Here is a 16520-nt window from a genome sequence, read left to right on the forward strand (position 1 = left end):
CTGGCAGGGGACCCAGGAGATCAGCCTGCCAGCCCAGGACTGCTTCAACCGGGCTCCATGTACTGCAGGGTGTAGGCACACTGTACCCCAGCCACCCATGGAGTGGCATGTGGAGACAGGAGCAGGCTGCCCAGGGCTGCTCCCCCATCTCTGCCTGCTGCAGAACCCACTCTGAGGCACATGGAGACAGGGAAGCAGCCAGCTCAGGGCTGGCTGCTCCACTGTCTCCACATAACTGGTGAGCAGCTGGCTGGGGTACAGGATGCCTCAGTGCAGGGGCTGCCTGTCGACTAGCTCTAGACTGAGGCACCTTGTGCCCCAGCCATCTGGGGCAGCATTTCTGTGTGCACTGCTGTGGATGAAAAATTTTGCAGCCATGGTAGTATAGTAAAAGCTGTGTTAACCTGCATGAGTGGAGGAAGGGTGGGTGATGGGGTAGGCCACATGCGGGGGTGGGCGGGTGGCAGCAGCTTCAGTACAGGGTGGTGGGTGGCAGTGGCAGCCGCGTCCACCTAGCCAGCCGGAAATTCCAGTTAATAGAGTTCCGGATAATAGAATGCCAGTTAACACAGCTTTTACTGCATTTGCATTTTACAAGACTACTCTGCTGCAGAGTTTATTAGTTCTGTGTGCCCCAGTAGGAGCACGTGTATAGATACCAAGATGTTTACTGTGCAGTTAAATTGGTCAATTGCATAGTAAACATCTTGTGTGCATGCACCCCCTGAAACTGACACAGTGATGGGCCCACTCTGCCTGGCGGGAGCAGCGAGTGGTTTCTGCTCCTTGTCCTGCCATTGCTCACCAAGCCTCTAGTGCAGGAGTGAGCAAAATAAGGTCTGAAGCCTGGGTCTGGCCCACAGCAATTTTGCCTGGCCTACAGTGGGTCCTTTCGCACCACCGGATGGCACTGGGCACGCCCATCCAGTCCCAGCCTCCAGTTTTAGAGAAGTAATAGCTGACTAACGTATATGTATATGTACACACACATGCTCATACCCAGATTCTGTTGTAGTTAAGCAATAAAGACCAATATATGAAATGATCAAAAGCATATGATTCTAAGGTATAGTTATCAAAAGTATATAACGGGTGTGTAATTTATCAGTAAAGCAACACAAAAGTACAGGTTTTCTCAGCTGTAAATAGTAGAGACTCCCTTACATTTTATTCATCCTTCTGAAGTCGGTGTTGAATAAATCAAAACAGAATTGGGCCTCTGTCATTTAATAAATAATTGTTAAATGTGTTATATAAAACACAATCTGCAAGGAACAGATTATTTAAATATAGGATAAGTAAATGTGGCAGGTTCACCAGATATTTTGGAAATGAATGCACTTAAATGAAATCAGCCAACTGATTGTCTTTGGTTACTCCTTGAAGTTTCACATTCTAATAAGCATTGAGGAAAGTGAAGAGTTATGCCTTCGTGACTTTTCTCTGGAGGTCAGATCTCACAGAAAGTCTTCTTTTTATGCTGAAACAGCAGCTTTTACAAATAGAAGTATTCAGAATGCTTATATTGTATGTATGAAGTGTTCTTATCAAAAGCAAAAATGCATTTAAATTTTGGAACATTTTTACTTGGAAGATTTTCTGTATGTGTGTCTTCCAGATGCCTATATTTTAATAACAAAGCTAAGCATTTAATACTTATTACACCTGTTAAAGCTGAGCTAATGTAGCTCTCAAAAAGCAGATTTTATCTTGCCTTATCGATTCTCAACAGAGTTGTTAACTAAGTTCCAAATTGTAGACTTTTCACTGTAGTTAATGAAGTGCAAAAAATGAAGTTTGATTTTTCAGATCCAGAGGTGAGTGTGAAGGACTAGAAATTTAAAAATAAGTCACTTTTTTTCTTTTTAAACCAAACAAATTCAATTCAAGAGTAACTGAGATATGGTAAATATTTGAAAGTGAAAGCCTATTTGCAGACTATAACAGCCGCCGAAAGTGTCTGTAAAAAGAGCATTGTGGCATTCCATGTTTATTGTGTTACAAGGCATTTATATATTCATGTAAACATATCATATTTTATAAATGATATGTCTGTCTCTTTCTTTTGCTATATATAAATATGGCATAGTTTTTGTACTGGAGGCGGATTTATGACTTATTCATTTTAATAAATATATTTTATAGCAAGCAGTGTCAGTAGGCTACCTTATATAAAGGGCAAAGTGACTCCACATAATCTGTTAGTAGTGTGTATAGGGTTTACACAAGCCAAATTCAGACATCATCTACAGGCATGAGTGCTGCCATTCACTTTATTATCATCAGGCTGAGTTTGCCTTTAAGTCTTTTAATATAATGGAAAAATATACAAGCCTGAGCTTTTCTTTAGTTTCATTCTTATTGTCATGGGCTATTTCCCCTTGGTCTTCAAAGATCATAGGCTTTTAAAATGTCTTCAGAATTCGGATCTTATTTGCCATATTTTGTGTTAAACATCTTTCCCTTTTGTAACACAGTATAACCTCATGAATCCAGCATGCTCAGGACTGAGCACCAGCCAGATATCTGAAAATCCCGGATTTCTGAAATCCAGGTGGTGGCTGCTCACGGAGCGGGGAGGGGATGGGTTAGCAGCGGGCAATCCCTGAGCAGCCTTGTGTGGCATGGGGTGGTTAATGGTAGTAGCAGTTGCCTCATGCAAGCTTTCCCCTCCACGTCCAGGGGTGGTGGGCAGCAGCCGGTACCAGAACAGCCACTCCAATGCCGAATTTCTGAGAGTAGCAGATTTGTGAGATCCAGATTCATGAAGTTTTACTGTACTGTTACAGTTTTCCAATTTATATTTCTATGTACTACAAATGTTAACCACAATCTTTCTGTATTAGAAGTGATTGCTTCCCCTGTGATACATGTGGGTCCAACACTTAAAATGTCTGTGGCTGTGCACTTTGCTTGAATATATTCACCTGGTCTAGTTTAAAAGTTACTTGTATCACTACAGGACATAGGGAATTATGAAACAAAATGGGATCAATTGGATCAACCTACAGTGAGGTGGGTGAATAACTGACTTAGAGACTGGTCCCAGAGAGCTATAATTGATGGGACGACCTCATCTTGGAAGGCTGTTTCCAGTAGTTTCCCAGAGGGATTGCTGCTTGGACCCATACTTTTTAACATATATATTAATGATTTGGAAGAGGGGGTGGAATGCTCCATGATTAAGTTTGCAGGTAATATCAAGCTGTGGGGAAATGCAGGCACAACAGAGGATAGGACAAGGATCCAGGATGACCTTAACAGACTGGTTCTATTGGCTGAATGGAGTCAGATGAGGTTCAACAGGGAAAAATGCAGGGTCCTTCATCTGGGTAGGAAGAACCTTTACCACAGCTATAGGGTAGGTGGTAGCCCACTGGCTGGCACAACATCTGAACAGGACCTGGCGGTCACAATCAACCAGAAGATGAATATGAGCCAACAGCACGATGAAGTCACCAGCAGGGCAAATAGAACTCTGGTGTGTATCAGCTGATGTGTTGCCAACAGATCCAGGGAGGTGCTTCTCCCTCTCTAATCAGTGGTGGTGAGGCCACAATTGTGCCCAGCTTTGGGCACCGCACTTCAAGAAGGATGTGAATAATCCCGAGAGGGTGCAGAGAAGGGCCATCCACATGATTAGGGACCTGGAGGATAGGCCTATGAGTAGAGACTTCAGGAACCGAGCTTGTTCACTCTGAGTAAGAGGAGGCTGAGAAGTGACATAATAGCCACCTACAAGTATGTCAAGGGGGAGCACCAAGATCTGGAGGAGCAACTCTTCAAGAAGGCACCCCTTGGGAGGATGAGGACCAATGGTCACAAACTAATAGAGGGGAGATTTAGGCTGGACGTAAGGAAGAACTTCTCCATAAGGGTAACTAGAACCTGGAACATACACCTGGCAGAGGTGGTGCGGTCACCATCCTTGGAGGTGTTCAAGAGGAGGTTGAGTAAGCACCTCGTTGAGCTAGTTTGAGCTCATTAACATCCTGCCTATGGCAGGGGATCAGACTTTATCTTGCAGGTCCCTTCTGGTCCATTGATTCTATGATACTCCTGTTTATATGCTAACATAGATAGTAAAGCTTTATTTTGTATACTACCACTCACAAAGTTTCCAGAAGCATTTAAAAGTTTAAATAATTTAAGGAAATCTAAATAATAATAGAATAATACAATAATTACAGCTATTCATCTTAATGCTAGTGAATGCATGCCATAGGAGCACATTGGGAGGTTTGCATTTTAAACGAAGAGAAAAATTTTATGCATCCAACTTAAAGCCCAAGTGAATGTAATCAGTCAGTTAGGGGAATGGAATCTTCCCTTATACCTGTAGGTTGGGCATGGGGTGTTGCTGCAGCCTAGATGTGGCTCCTACTTGCATTCATTCATTCATTCATTCGTTCATTCATTCAAGCATGCTATAATTTTTCTGTTCATTTTCTCTCCTGATTTCTATTTACCATCGTGCGTTTTGTGGTAGTACAGATGTACTCATTCAAACTTTCTGGATTTTGGCATGGCACATTCTTGGCTGAAGCAGAGCTCATCTTTGGTTTCATAAGCACTGGATTCATGCCATTCTCAGACCAGATATAGGTTATGTTCTAGGACTCCCTTGTTCATTCTGCCTGATTCCATTGTGGAACTTAACTTCATGTCACACAAAGGATAGCAAAACCCCAAATAAGAGCAATCCTTCTGCACACATCAGAATTGCAGTGATTTCATTGCATTTTGGGTCCCCCAAACTAGAAAGAAGATTGTGGGGTTTCATCTTAAGTTGTTTTCCGTAATAATCTTTTATGATTCTGAACTGCCACTAGACCCACACATAAGCACAGCACATAATAATCTCTATTTTACAAAGGGGAAGCATTAGGAAATGGTATATTTTGTTAAAATCTATTAACTTATTAGCACATAAATTACCTAATAGCTTGAATAACCCTTTACCACCTTATTCTCTCATTAATTCCATCTTTTGTAGGAATCCCTTCTTAGCATCCGATGAATGAAGTTGTGGCTTCCTAAAGCTTATGCATCTCTCATTTAGTTAGCTTTTAATGTGCAAATCTACTTTGTCGTCTGCCTGACAGCAGACTCACATCACTAACTACCTCTCTGTACTTGTAGCAGTTGACATGTCAGCTTTACAATGTGTACTAAGAACCACTTTCCTCTTCAGTGTATATAAGATGGTTTTTCAGGGTAAGTTGGATGATTTACTTCATAAATTTTAATAATCCCTTTTGTACTGAAACTTGTGCCTGTTAACAGAATGGTAACATTGCTCACCCATGTTTATAGTTAAAAAAAAGAAAAGAATAAGGAGTAGTAACACTGCTGAAGTCAACTGACCCCTCAGTTAATGATGGCAGTGAAATCTTGGAGGGGAATTGAGCAGAATGAAAAAATACTTTGACATTAAAAACCATCCCCAGTTGTACCACATTCTTGAGGACTAAACAATATATTTGCTTGATATTCCCATGCGTCTCAGCCAAAACTCATGATTTCACACACTTGAATGTAATTCATAGATTGGTAGATTCATAGATGTTGGGGTCACAAGGAATTGTCTCCTTCTGCAGCCATAGGATTGCTCCCTTGAGGAATGACCACCCTTCTTGGAACCCCGTTTCACCAGTGAACTTGAGCTTTAATGCCTCACTAACTAATCTCCTGAGCATACTGAAGTTAGCCTTTCTGAAGTCTAGCACTTCACTGCTCCTGGTTAGTTTACCCACCTTTTACCAGATAGTGAATTCAATCAAGGGATGGTCACTATCCCCCTAGGTTTCATAGTTTCATAGTTGGTAGGGTCTGAAGGAACCTGAGCAAATCATCAAGTCCGACCCCCTGCCATGGCAGGAAAGAGTACTGGGGTCAAACAACCCCAGCAAGGTGTTTGTCTTGCTGACAACTTGTACCTGCAGATTCCCAACCAGGTCATCCCCTGTAGCTAACATCAAGTCCAGCAAGGCATTTCCTCTAGTGGGATTGTATACCTCTTGCATTAAGTGGAGGTCCTGTATGCAGGTTAAGAACCTATGTGGTGGTTAGATTTGGGCAGCAGAAATAGGTATGCATCTGAAGATGTATTATGGTGTTTCATAGTTTGCATTTCAAAATATATATACTACAGTGTTTCAATTACCAGTTCTAGCTTTAAAGTTAATTCATTGCTTTGGCTTAAAAGCATGCTTCAGTGTAATGTAGTCGATAAGCCAGCCTTCTTCTCATCATGAAATAAGATTGTATGCAATCCAAGTTATAAATATTATTCCAATTTATTATTAGGAATTAGAAATATTATTCTTAAGGAGAAATTGCTGCTTATTTTGTTAATTGTTCAAAATGAACTCACTAGGTGAATAGTTCTGTTTTGCTTTGAGAGATCATGGAAAAACATTTTCTTTAAACATGACAGTCTAAAATGTCTATAGCAAAACTGCATTCAATTACAGGGACTAAAGTTCTCTGTCAACCTAGAATTTACATGTAAATGTACTATGCTAGTAATGCACATAAACCATATTCACATCACTCTTACAAGATTCAATTGGACTTTGGTGTAAAGCAAGTAAAATTACCCCTATAGCATCAGCAGTGTTGAGTATGAGCCTAAATTTACTGCTTGCTTCTATACGTTATGCAGATGTAAACACAGAGAGGCATTATTTATGTGGCATCCAAGTGTGTTAGCTTAATTACCAAACACGCAGAGAAAACTACAGTCCTCACTCCATAGCAGTACTGGATATAAGAGACAGCAAGCAATGTGAGACAGGAATAGAAGCAAGGGAGAACAAGAGTTACAGTAATAAAATTAAATTGATTTATTTGATGTCTAGACAGGTCACAATGTATGCATATTGACAGGCAAAGGAAATAATTTTACCAGCTAAAGTTTGGATGAACTGTATGTGGTTAATATGAGCATTAGACAAGCTGTTTTAAATATCACTTCAGTAAACAGTAAATTGTGTACATTTGTTTACAGATGTTTTATTATTAGAGTTAATAACTATCATTTTCACTAATGATTAAGGTAGGGTACATAGGTATGTGAGCTATGTAACTAGCATGTTTTTAAGATTTAGTGCACATAAGACTTCACCTTCTATATATGCTATACTGAGTGGACTAAAGCCTAAAATGAGAGCCGAGGTTTTACCTCAGCCATTTTAGCACAAGTTATCAAACATAAGGATTGCTGCCTTGGGCATAGCTGCCTCCCACCCCCCATACTCTTTCAGGTCAACTTAGAGGAGGGAGGCAGGGAGCGGGGCAAGGACCAGTCTTCCTTTGAGGCAACCAGAGCTCTGGGTGGAATCTGGCCACAGGAGGACACTCCCCATCCTATCCTGCTCGTGATTTGTGAGGTAAAGAGGGGAAGCATTTTCCTGGGGCTCTGGGAGGGTTCCAGCCCCAAGGGCACTCCCATGCAGTCCTCTGGTTTGGCCCAAAAGAGTACACAGAGAGAAGACTATTCTTCTGCAGTGGGAACCAGGAGGGTTCCTGCTATGGGATAATGGCTCCCCGTGAGTCAGCTGGTTTATGGACTAGAAAGGGGCCATTCTCCTGGGACTTTGTGGAAACTGCTGCTTTTCAGCAGCTGCCAATTACCTATTGACAGCTTTCCCCCTTTCCAGGCAAGTTGCTTATCAAGGGGCTCTCTTAAAAGCAGGGGTGACCTAGGGTACAGTTTTCTAGTGTCACCTGGCTGGCGAGCTCAGCTGTGTAGCTTTCTAGCCAGAGGGCTGGGACATGTACACTCTAATTCCCAAGTGGTCTTTCTAGAAATGAATGCCTCTCCGTGGCCCCAGTCACTTCTTTGTTGCATTTCAGCTGAAAAATCAATCTATTTTGGATGTCAGTATCTTAAAAATTCCAGATGGTTGAAGTTTCTAAATTTAAAAATAGGCATGCTAAATGAAAGTGTACAGCAACATTTTGAAAGCCTGGAAGAAAACTTAGACACAACTACTGTGTGTATGTATTAGTGGTACTGAACTTTTACAGGCCATTGGGCAATACTGCTGAGCAAGTGATGCTAGGGGCAACATTGTAATTTCCTCTCTTCCTCTCTTTTTTAACTTTTTAATGTTAATTTTTAATGTTTCAACCTTTTCATTTCAAGTGGCTGGAAGCAGCATTGGAGGACATGCCACCAGTGAGTTATGGGATGGTGATCACTACTTTTTGTATATTAAAATTTATAGAAGAGAATCTCGGTGGGTAGATCATGCTACTTCAAAAATCAGTAATCACAGTTGAGGGAGGAATTATTTTTTTATATCCCTCATAAAATGTTACAATGCACTAATTCAATTTTTATTAGACCAACTGAGAAATTGCAAAACAAAAATAAGAAATCGTACATATGGGGACTTTTTACCATCTTTAACTTTCCCTGAGCCTGATGGCAGGCATGTGAGTCAAAAAATTTGCAGAAAAATGTACTTTATTTTGCAATGTCTTAGTTGGTCTAATAAAAGGTATCACCTCTGAACCAAGAATTCTAGATTTTTGCATTTCTTTTAATCTCAGCAGGGCTAACCAGACCTTGTTGTGCATCCACAGGTGCATCTCAAGTAGAGCCAAGGAGGTTATCCTCCCCCTCTATGCGACGCTGGTCAGGCCACAGCTGGAGTACTGCGTCCAGTTCTGTGTGCCCCACTTCAGGAGGGATGTGGACAGCATTGAGAGGGTCCAGAGGAGGGCCACCCACATGATCTGGGGACAACAGGGCAGACCCTACAATGAGAGACTGTGGGACCTGAACCTGTTCAACTTTCACCTGGTGACTGTCTATAAACTCACTAGGGGGGACCAGAAGGGTTTGGGGGAGACACTGTTTCCCCTAGCGCATGACAAGGAATAACGGACACAAATTATTGGAGAGTAGGTTTAGATTAGACATCCGCAAGAACTATTTCACAGTTAGGGCGGCTAGGATCTGGAACCAACTTCCAAGGGAAGTGGTGCTGGCTCCTACCCTGGGGGTCTTTAAGAGGAGGCTTGATGCCTACCTGGCTGTACTCATTTGAGTCCAGTTTTTCTCCAGCCCAGGCAGGGGGTCGGACTTGAGGATCTACAAGGTCCCTTCTGACCCTACTTCTATGATTCAGAGCAACACGACTACCAAATATATCCCTAATTCACTTTGAAATTTAATTGATCTACTAATATAACTTTACTGAGTTAAGGCTGATACCTGTAGTTTCTGGACCACTAGTGGGAAAGAAGGCTTCAGCTGAAGCACAGGCTGACAAACGTCAACAATGAAGCACAAGAGTTGTGATGGCCTGTACCTGTTATACATGCATGTTACTGCTTTAATGAAGGAAATTGGAAATTCTGTTAATGAACTCGCTTTCCTGTTACCAACAAATCTAAATCTCCAGCTCAGTTTGAAGCTATCACTGCTTCTGCATCTCAAGGGATAGAATAGTTTAAGTACCAAGAGAATCGTCAGGAAACTAAGTCAATATATTGGACTGAGGGGATGGCAGATTGGCATGGTGCCTTCAATATGTTAGTTCACTTCACCTTGATGAACAGTCATCTAGAGATCTGGATTAGTAAGGGACAACATCTTGGGCCACACAGCCAAAGTCTCCCTGGCTGTCAATCAGTCCTCATTTCTTGTATCATAACATCAAGAAGATCCATCGCCCCTTACATTGGCCTTAAGGATTTTTACATGGGAGTGATCTGGGAAAAGTATCAAATCATAGATCTGGAAAAGCATGATTGATGAATACCTCTGCTCAGTTGCATTCCTGAGTCTCCTTAGTGTCACACTGACAGCACTTCCCCAACACTGGAGGTTTTTGACTCATGAATACATCGGGAACAGGATAACACCAAAGCAAAACTCTCTACTAGTCTTTGCACACCAAAATCTTATAGCCACTGCTACTTTCCAGATATTAAGATCAGTTCTTTCTTGACTCCTTTAGCTTCTCTAAAGAGCTGTTCCTTACCAATAATTTCAGTAATTTCTATAGTCTTCTTGTGAGTTAGGTGTGTGGAGATGATCCTTTTTTACAGACAGAATGCATGAGACATAGACAAAATCTAAAGCTAGAAAGCAAACATGTGGCAGAAACAGGATGGGAAATCATATATTCTTGCTTCTGGTCCTGTCTGCACTCCTTTGCTGGTAACTGCCATTTCCTTCTCTGTCCATTTAGGTCATCATAATGGTCATTACTGTGGTTTCTGAGCATGTTATCAGCATAGTTCCTGATATACAAAGGTGTAATTTTATTTTAAAGTTGTTTCTTTGGGCATCTTGTCAATTTTTGTTCTCTTTCCTTATATTTTGGCAGGTACAGAAAGAAGGGATTCCCTTCTAAACAGCCCAGACATGGTTGATATAGCTCCAAGCAGAAAGCGGAGACAAAGGGCTCTAACGACTGCTGGAACAGGACCAAAAATGGCTACACACGAGACAGATCTGCAAGTAAACAAAAAGTAAGAAAGGGTTTAAAGTTTATGCAAGTCATGTTATTTTATTTCTCTCTCTCTCTGAATGAAAAAAGTTTTCATTTTTAATTGCATTTTATGGTACAGTAGTAGAAGTTGCAAAAATGCCTGAGTTCCATTTTGTAACATCATTTGCACCCATTGGTAATATTTACACCCATAAAATGATGAGACAAAATTAAGGTAAGAAAAAATGAGGCCTTAATTTTGATTTATCTGTAAAAATGTAAAATATTTTTCTTTAAATGGTTTTCACTGGTTCCAACAAATAGTGTAATACCTAAAATTGAGTATGCTAGTTGCTCTATAATCTACAAGGAAAAAAAGGAAGTTCTTGAAATGAAGATAAATTAAAATGGGAACATAGACTTACATCAGAGAAAAGAATAGCATTAGGAGTATATTTATAATGTTGCGTCTTCAGTAGGGATAGGTAAACTAGTTCAGATAAGAACCAACTAAAACTTGTTTTTGTTTATTTGTTTTAAATCAGGAATCCTACAAATAAGTTTAAACTTTTTTATTCTAATATGCTTGCCCTTTTTGGCTCTTCTTTCTATGACTTCTCTTGCTCCTTACCAGAAAATGTCGTTCATTTGAATTTTCTAATTCTGTTTTTTATCCACTCAACTGGCAGATATCAATTGAAGAGTCATCTCTAGGGCTTCTCATTTAGGTTGAGGGTTCATCTGTTTATCATATAATATCACTTGCAAGTCTTAACCTCTTTTCTAGAGCTAGGAGAAAACAGACATGTCTAGTGGTGATTCTGAAGCAAAACATAGTTTTAATTGTCAATAGCATCCTATTATACCAACTGGTTTAGCCTTCATGCCAATCTTCCTTTGACACAGAACCATGCCTCGAGATACTGTTTCTAAATGTGGAATCATTTCCTTTAATATTGTTACTGACTCATGGAAACATTTTCACATACTCTTAGGGGAATGAAATTATATATGGGAATTACCTTAGGGGGTTTGAAAATGATTGGTGCTGTTTGCTTCAAAAATGATATTTTTTCAAGTTCTGTAGTAAATGAATTTTGAAAATATTAATTTTGCCCTTTTGTCTGTGATATCCAATAAATAATGAGCTGTCTAAGTAGACAGGGAAACAAGTAGACTATAAGGACATTTGCTGTGATTAGAGAGATTTGCTGTTTTAAATCAGCAAGAAAATAACCTAATTTGATGTATTGTTATGGCTGGATGCCAATGAGCATGTTTAAGTTTAAAATCCAATTTTATACCTAAAATATATTATTAATTTTAATGGTCATCAAGAATGAACCCAAATTCTGCCTCTCTGCTCTTTTAAATTCCTGAATACTGGGTTGGATAATTCTGGTGTTTGGCTATATACAATCATGATAGCAAAAGTCAGAATTACGTTGGAACAGACTAGCCTGAAACATCCCACCCTGTTGCTAGGTATAGATTTTCTTGGGGGAAAATGAGTGGTTCTAGTCACAGCTGATTGAATATAAAGATACACAGAGTGATGCTCTGGAAGAAAGAGGATCTGCAGTTTGAACCTAGCTGTCCTCTGGGGAGGAATGTTAGCAACCAAAACCTGATGTTTCTTAAGTTATTTTATTCTTTTCTGTTTTCTTTAAATTAAACCAAATCCCAAAAATAAAACGACAGTCCCTTTTCTTGGTTGGTTGGTGGGTTGGTTGGTTGGTGGGTTTTTGTTTTTTGTGGGGGGGTTGGTGTTGGGGAAAGGGGTTGATTCCAAGATATATCTCTATAGCAAGTTAGAAGAGATGCAAGGTTTTTAACTTCTGTTAATTTGGATGACTCGGGTTTCTGATATGACAAGTAATCTTCCAACTCATACTCTATCACCTTTACTCTGTAGTATATATGTACTGCAATGTGCACTACATATCTGTAGCTGTCATTGAAGACTGTCCAGAAACTGCAGATGGTGCAGAATACAGCAGCATTCCTTCTCATAGTGATAGGTTGCCAGAGGTATGCAACTCCAGTGCTTCAGAATTTGCACCAGCTCTCAATAGCTTGTTGGGTGATTTTTGGCTATCAGACAAAGCATCCAGGGGGCAAGAGGAGGGCCCACAACTGACATAGATCAAGTGAGGGAACACCTTGAGAGGTTCGACATCCATAAGTCTACAGGCCCGGACCGAATGTACCAGAGAGTCCTGAAGGAGCTGGCAGACATCATAGCATGCCCTATGACTAAGATATCAGAGAACTTGTGGTGCTTGGGAGAGGTACCAGAAGGCTGTAAAAGAGGCCATTGTGGTCCCAATCTTTAAGAATGGAAGGAAAGACGATCCAGTGAATTACAGGCCAATCCCTGGAAAGATCCTGGAGAAAATCTTCAAAGGTTCCATCAGCAACAGACTAATGGAAGGCAACTTTCTGAGTGCCAGCCAGCATGGCTTTGTTGCTGGAAGGTCTTGCCTAACCAGCCTTGTCTCCTTCTATGATCAGGTGATGCATTGCCTGGACAAGGGAAATGAGGTTGCTGTCATATATCTGGATTTCAAGAATGCCTTTGACTTGGTCTCCCATGATGTCCTCATGGTTAAGCTGGGGAACTGTAGCCTCAAGCATCTCAAGGTCCAATGGCTGGAGAACTGGCTCCAGGTTCGGACCCAAAGAGTATTAATTGATGAAAGCAAATCAATATGGTGCAAGGTGACCAGTGGTAGGGCTCAGTGCTTGGGCCAGTACTCTTAAACATCTTCATTAATGATCTGGATATAGACATCAGATGTGGACTGGCAAAGTTTGCGGATGTCAATAAACTATGGGGGAAGTTAGTCTCACTGGAGGACATGCTGGGGATACAGGCCAACCTGTACAGGCTCGCAAGGACCACAACCTGATGGGAGGAAAAACAAGCATCATATTCATAGGCTTAGCAGTGATGCTCACTAGCATCATAGCCAAAAAAGACTTAGGGGTCTTGATTGACCACAAGATGTTGCTCTTAGTAGACTTCAGGTATTGCAATGGACATAAGAGAGAAGAAGAAAGTCCCTCAGGTACCCAGGGCCCAGGCCATTTCAGAGATTTCATAGATTTTCATAGACAATAGGGGCTGGAAGGGACCTCACAAGATCATTGAGTCCAGCCCCCCTGCCATAGGCAGGAAGTATGCTGGACCCAAAGATTATCCTCCTGCTTTACTCAGCCTTAGTGAGGCCACAGCTGGAGTACTGCATACAGTTTTGGGCCCCCCACTTCAGGAGAGACGTGGATAAGCTTGAGAGAGTCTAAAGGAGAGCCACTAACATGATCAAAGGCCAAGAGAACAAGCTTTACAAGGAGAGGCTGAGGGACTTGGGATGCAGTACTCCAGCTGTGGTCTCACCAGTGCTAAGTAGAACAGAAGAATCACCTCCTTGACTTTGCTGGAGATGCATTGATTGATGCATGCCAGAGTATTATTTGCCCTACTGGCTACAGCATTGCACTGCCAGCTCATATTCATACTGTGGTCTGTTATTACTTTCAGGTCCCTTTCATTTGTGGTGCTAATCAGTTTGGTGCCACCAAGCCTATAGGTGTGTTGGGGGTTGCTTGTCCTGAGGTAGAGCACTTTACATTTCTCGCCATTCAACTTCATCAGATTCCAATCTGCCCAACTTGCTAGCCTGTCTAGGTCTGCCTGTAACTGTAGCCTGTCTTTAAGCATGACCATGCTCCCCCATAACTTGGTGTCATCTGCGAAGCTGGCCAGCGAGATCTTTACCCCCACATCCAGATCATTAATAAAGATGTTTAAAAAGTTGTTAATAAAGATGTTAATAAAGATGTAAAAATGTACTGGACCGAGCACCAACCCCTGTGAGAGACTACTGCCCACTTCTTGCCAGGATGACATAGATTCATTCTCTGCGACTCTCTCAGTCCTATCCTGCAGCCAGAGTCTTACCCACCTGACTGTCTCAGAGTTAAGCCTACAATCCTCCAATTTTCTCATGAGGACATTGTGGGATACTAGATCAGAGGCCTTTTGGAAGTCTAGGTTTACAATGTCAACCCATACTCTTGTGTCCAGGTGGTGAGTTACCTGGTCATAGAAGGACATGAAGTTGGTAAGGCAAGACCTGCCTGCAACGAAGCCATGCTGGATGTCATTCAGAATCTTACATTCTGCCAGCTTATCGCAGATAAACTCCTTGATGAACTTTTCTAAGATTTTCCCTAGGATGGAAGGTAGGCTGATTGGCTTGTAGTTACCTGGGCCCTCCCTCCTGCCCTTTTTCTGGATGGGCACAACACTGGTCCCCTTTCAGTCCTCGGGGACTTCTCCAGAGCACCATGAGTTGTGGAGGAGTTTTATCAGGGATTCTGCAATGACCTCAGCCAGCTCTTTCAGCACTCTGGGATGAAGATCATCCAGTCGTGCTGACTTGTATATGTCTAATTTTATTAATGGGTCATACACAAATTCTACAACAATAGTAGGAAGGCGATTATTCCTACTGTGCTTATCCTCTACTCTACCCGGTGTGGTTTTCCCCTTAGTCTGGTGAAAGGCTGAGGTGAAGTAGTCATTCAGAAGTTCAGCTTTCTCCTGGGTGCTGGAAACCAGCTCTCCTGAGTTGTTGAGTAGTGGCCTCACACTTCCATTTGTTTTCCTCCTGTTCCCTATGTACCTAAAGAAGGACTTCTTGTTGTCCTTAATTTTCATTGCTAATCTAAGTTCAATCACTGCTTTAGCCTATCTTATCTGTTCCCTGCAAATGCAGGCCATCATGAAATAGTCCTCCTTGGGGCCTGCCCTAAGCTTCCATTGTTTATAAGCCTTTCTTAACAGGACCATGATTTCCCTGTTTAGCCAAGAGGGCTTCCCAGCACTTCTGTTACCTTTTCTCCACATGGGAATGGACTTCCTTTGTGCTTCAAGGATTGTGTCCTTAAGAAACAACCTCTCTTCATGAACATCTTTCACCTTCAGTCCCTGGTCCTGCAGCATTTGCCTTACTAGTGACCTAAGCTCATTGAAGTTTGCGTTTTTGAAGTCCAAGACTTCAGTCCCACTATCTGATTTGTCTGCCTCACGTTGGACAGTGAGCATGATGGTTTCATGGTCACTGTTGCCCAGACTTCCTTCAGTGTTTAAGTTGGTCACAAGGTCATCTCTAGCAGAGTGTCACCTGTGGTTGGCCCATGTGTGGCGGGCCAGTAGGGGGCACTCCTGTGTTGAGCCGCCCATCTCCCTGCGCCCGCCCACCTTCCAGGCTCCGAATGCCTCCCTAGAGGTGCCTCACATCTGACTGACCCTCTTCGTGGAGCACACTCACTAGCCTGGGGGTAACGTAGCTGCCACCACCCCAAGAAGGGACTCACTCTCAGCCCTGTGTCCTCGGGGAAACACAGGCCTAAAGTCCTATGGGTACTCAACCCAGTACAGGCACTTGGGGCACTTCCCCAAGTTGGGGGCCAAAAATGAAAGTCTCCCGTAGTCCGCAGACCTAAGGGGTCTCAGGCATAATTTAGACCCACCCCTCAATAAGTCTCCCACACTGGTCACAAAGGAGAACTTTATTGATTACAGGGGTAGGGTGAAAATAGGGTACAAGATTGAGCAATATCCTAGAAATCCTAAAGAGCAAACAGTCTGGCTGAGGTAGCCTTTTGATCACGCATCTGAGTTACTGCCAGCTAGATATCTAATCATATCTCAAGTAGCTTACTCACAAGCATCTTTCAAAGGCAGGTGAAGTTTCCCTCTGGAGGCAGGCCATTTCTAGCTCATGACTTTTGGGGGAGAGAGCCAGTTTCAGTTGGTAAAGCTCCTCTGAGTCCCCTGCATGGCTGCTGCCCCCCCCCCCCCCCCGGGCAATCTTAACTTATATAGCCCCTGTGACGTCATTCACCTGGCCCAGTGGAGGCCAGCTCTGGTTGGCTGTCAGCCAATGAACTTGAAATACATCACTAGTTGCCAGGCAGACTCCAGCCCACCAGGCAGATGCCCCTCACCCATGTAGCCGATACCAGTCACGTAGGCAGAGGGAGCAGGTTTCCCCC

General features: G+C 42.3%; 1 protein-coding gene across 7 annotated transcripts in view; it reads left to right on the plus strand.

Moving 5' to 3' along the window:
* XRCC4 (X-ray repair cross complementing 4) overlaps window positions 1-16520 on the plus strand; it is a 400573-nt gene that overhangs the window by 290039 nt on the left and 94014 nt on the right. For all 7 annotated transcript variants that reach the window (XM_090038202.1, XM_090038208.1, XM_090038207.1 and 4 more), the window contains exon 7: window positions 10350-10494. In XM_090038202.1, the coding sequence (XP_089894328.1) occupies window positions 10350-10494 (145 nt within the window). The remainder of the gene's footprint in view (window positions 1-10349; window positions 10495-16520) is intronic.

The sequence above is a fragment of the Crocodylus siamensis genome, chromosome 3 (assembly GCF_052110815.1).
Source record: "Crocodylus siamensis isolate JL-2025a chromosome 3, ASM5211081v1, whole genome shotgun sequence".
NCBI lineage: Eukaryota > Metazoa > Chordata > Crocodylia > Crocodylidae > Crocodylus > Crocodylus siamensis.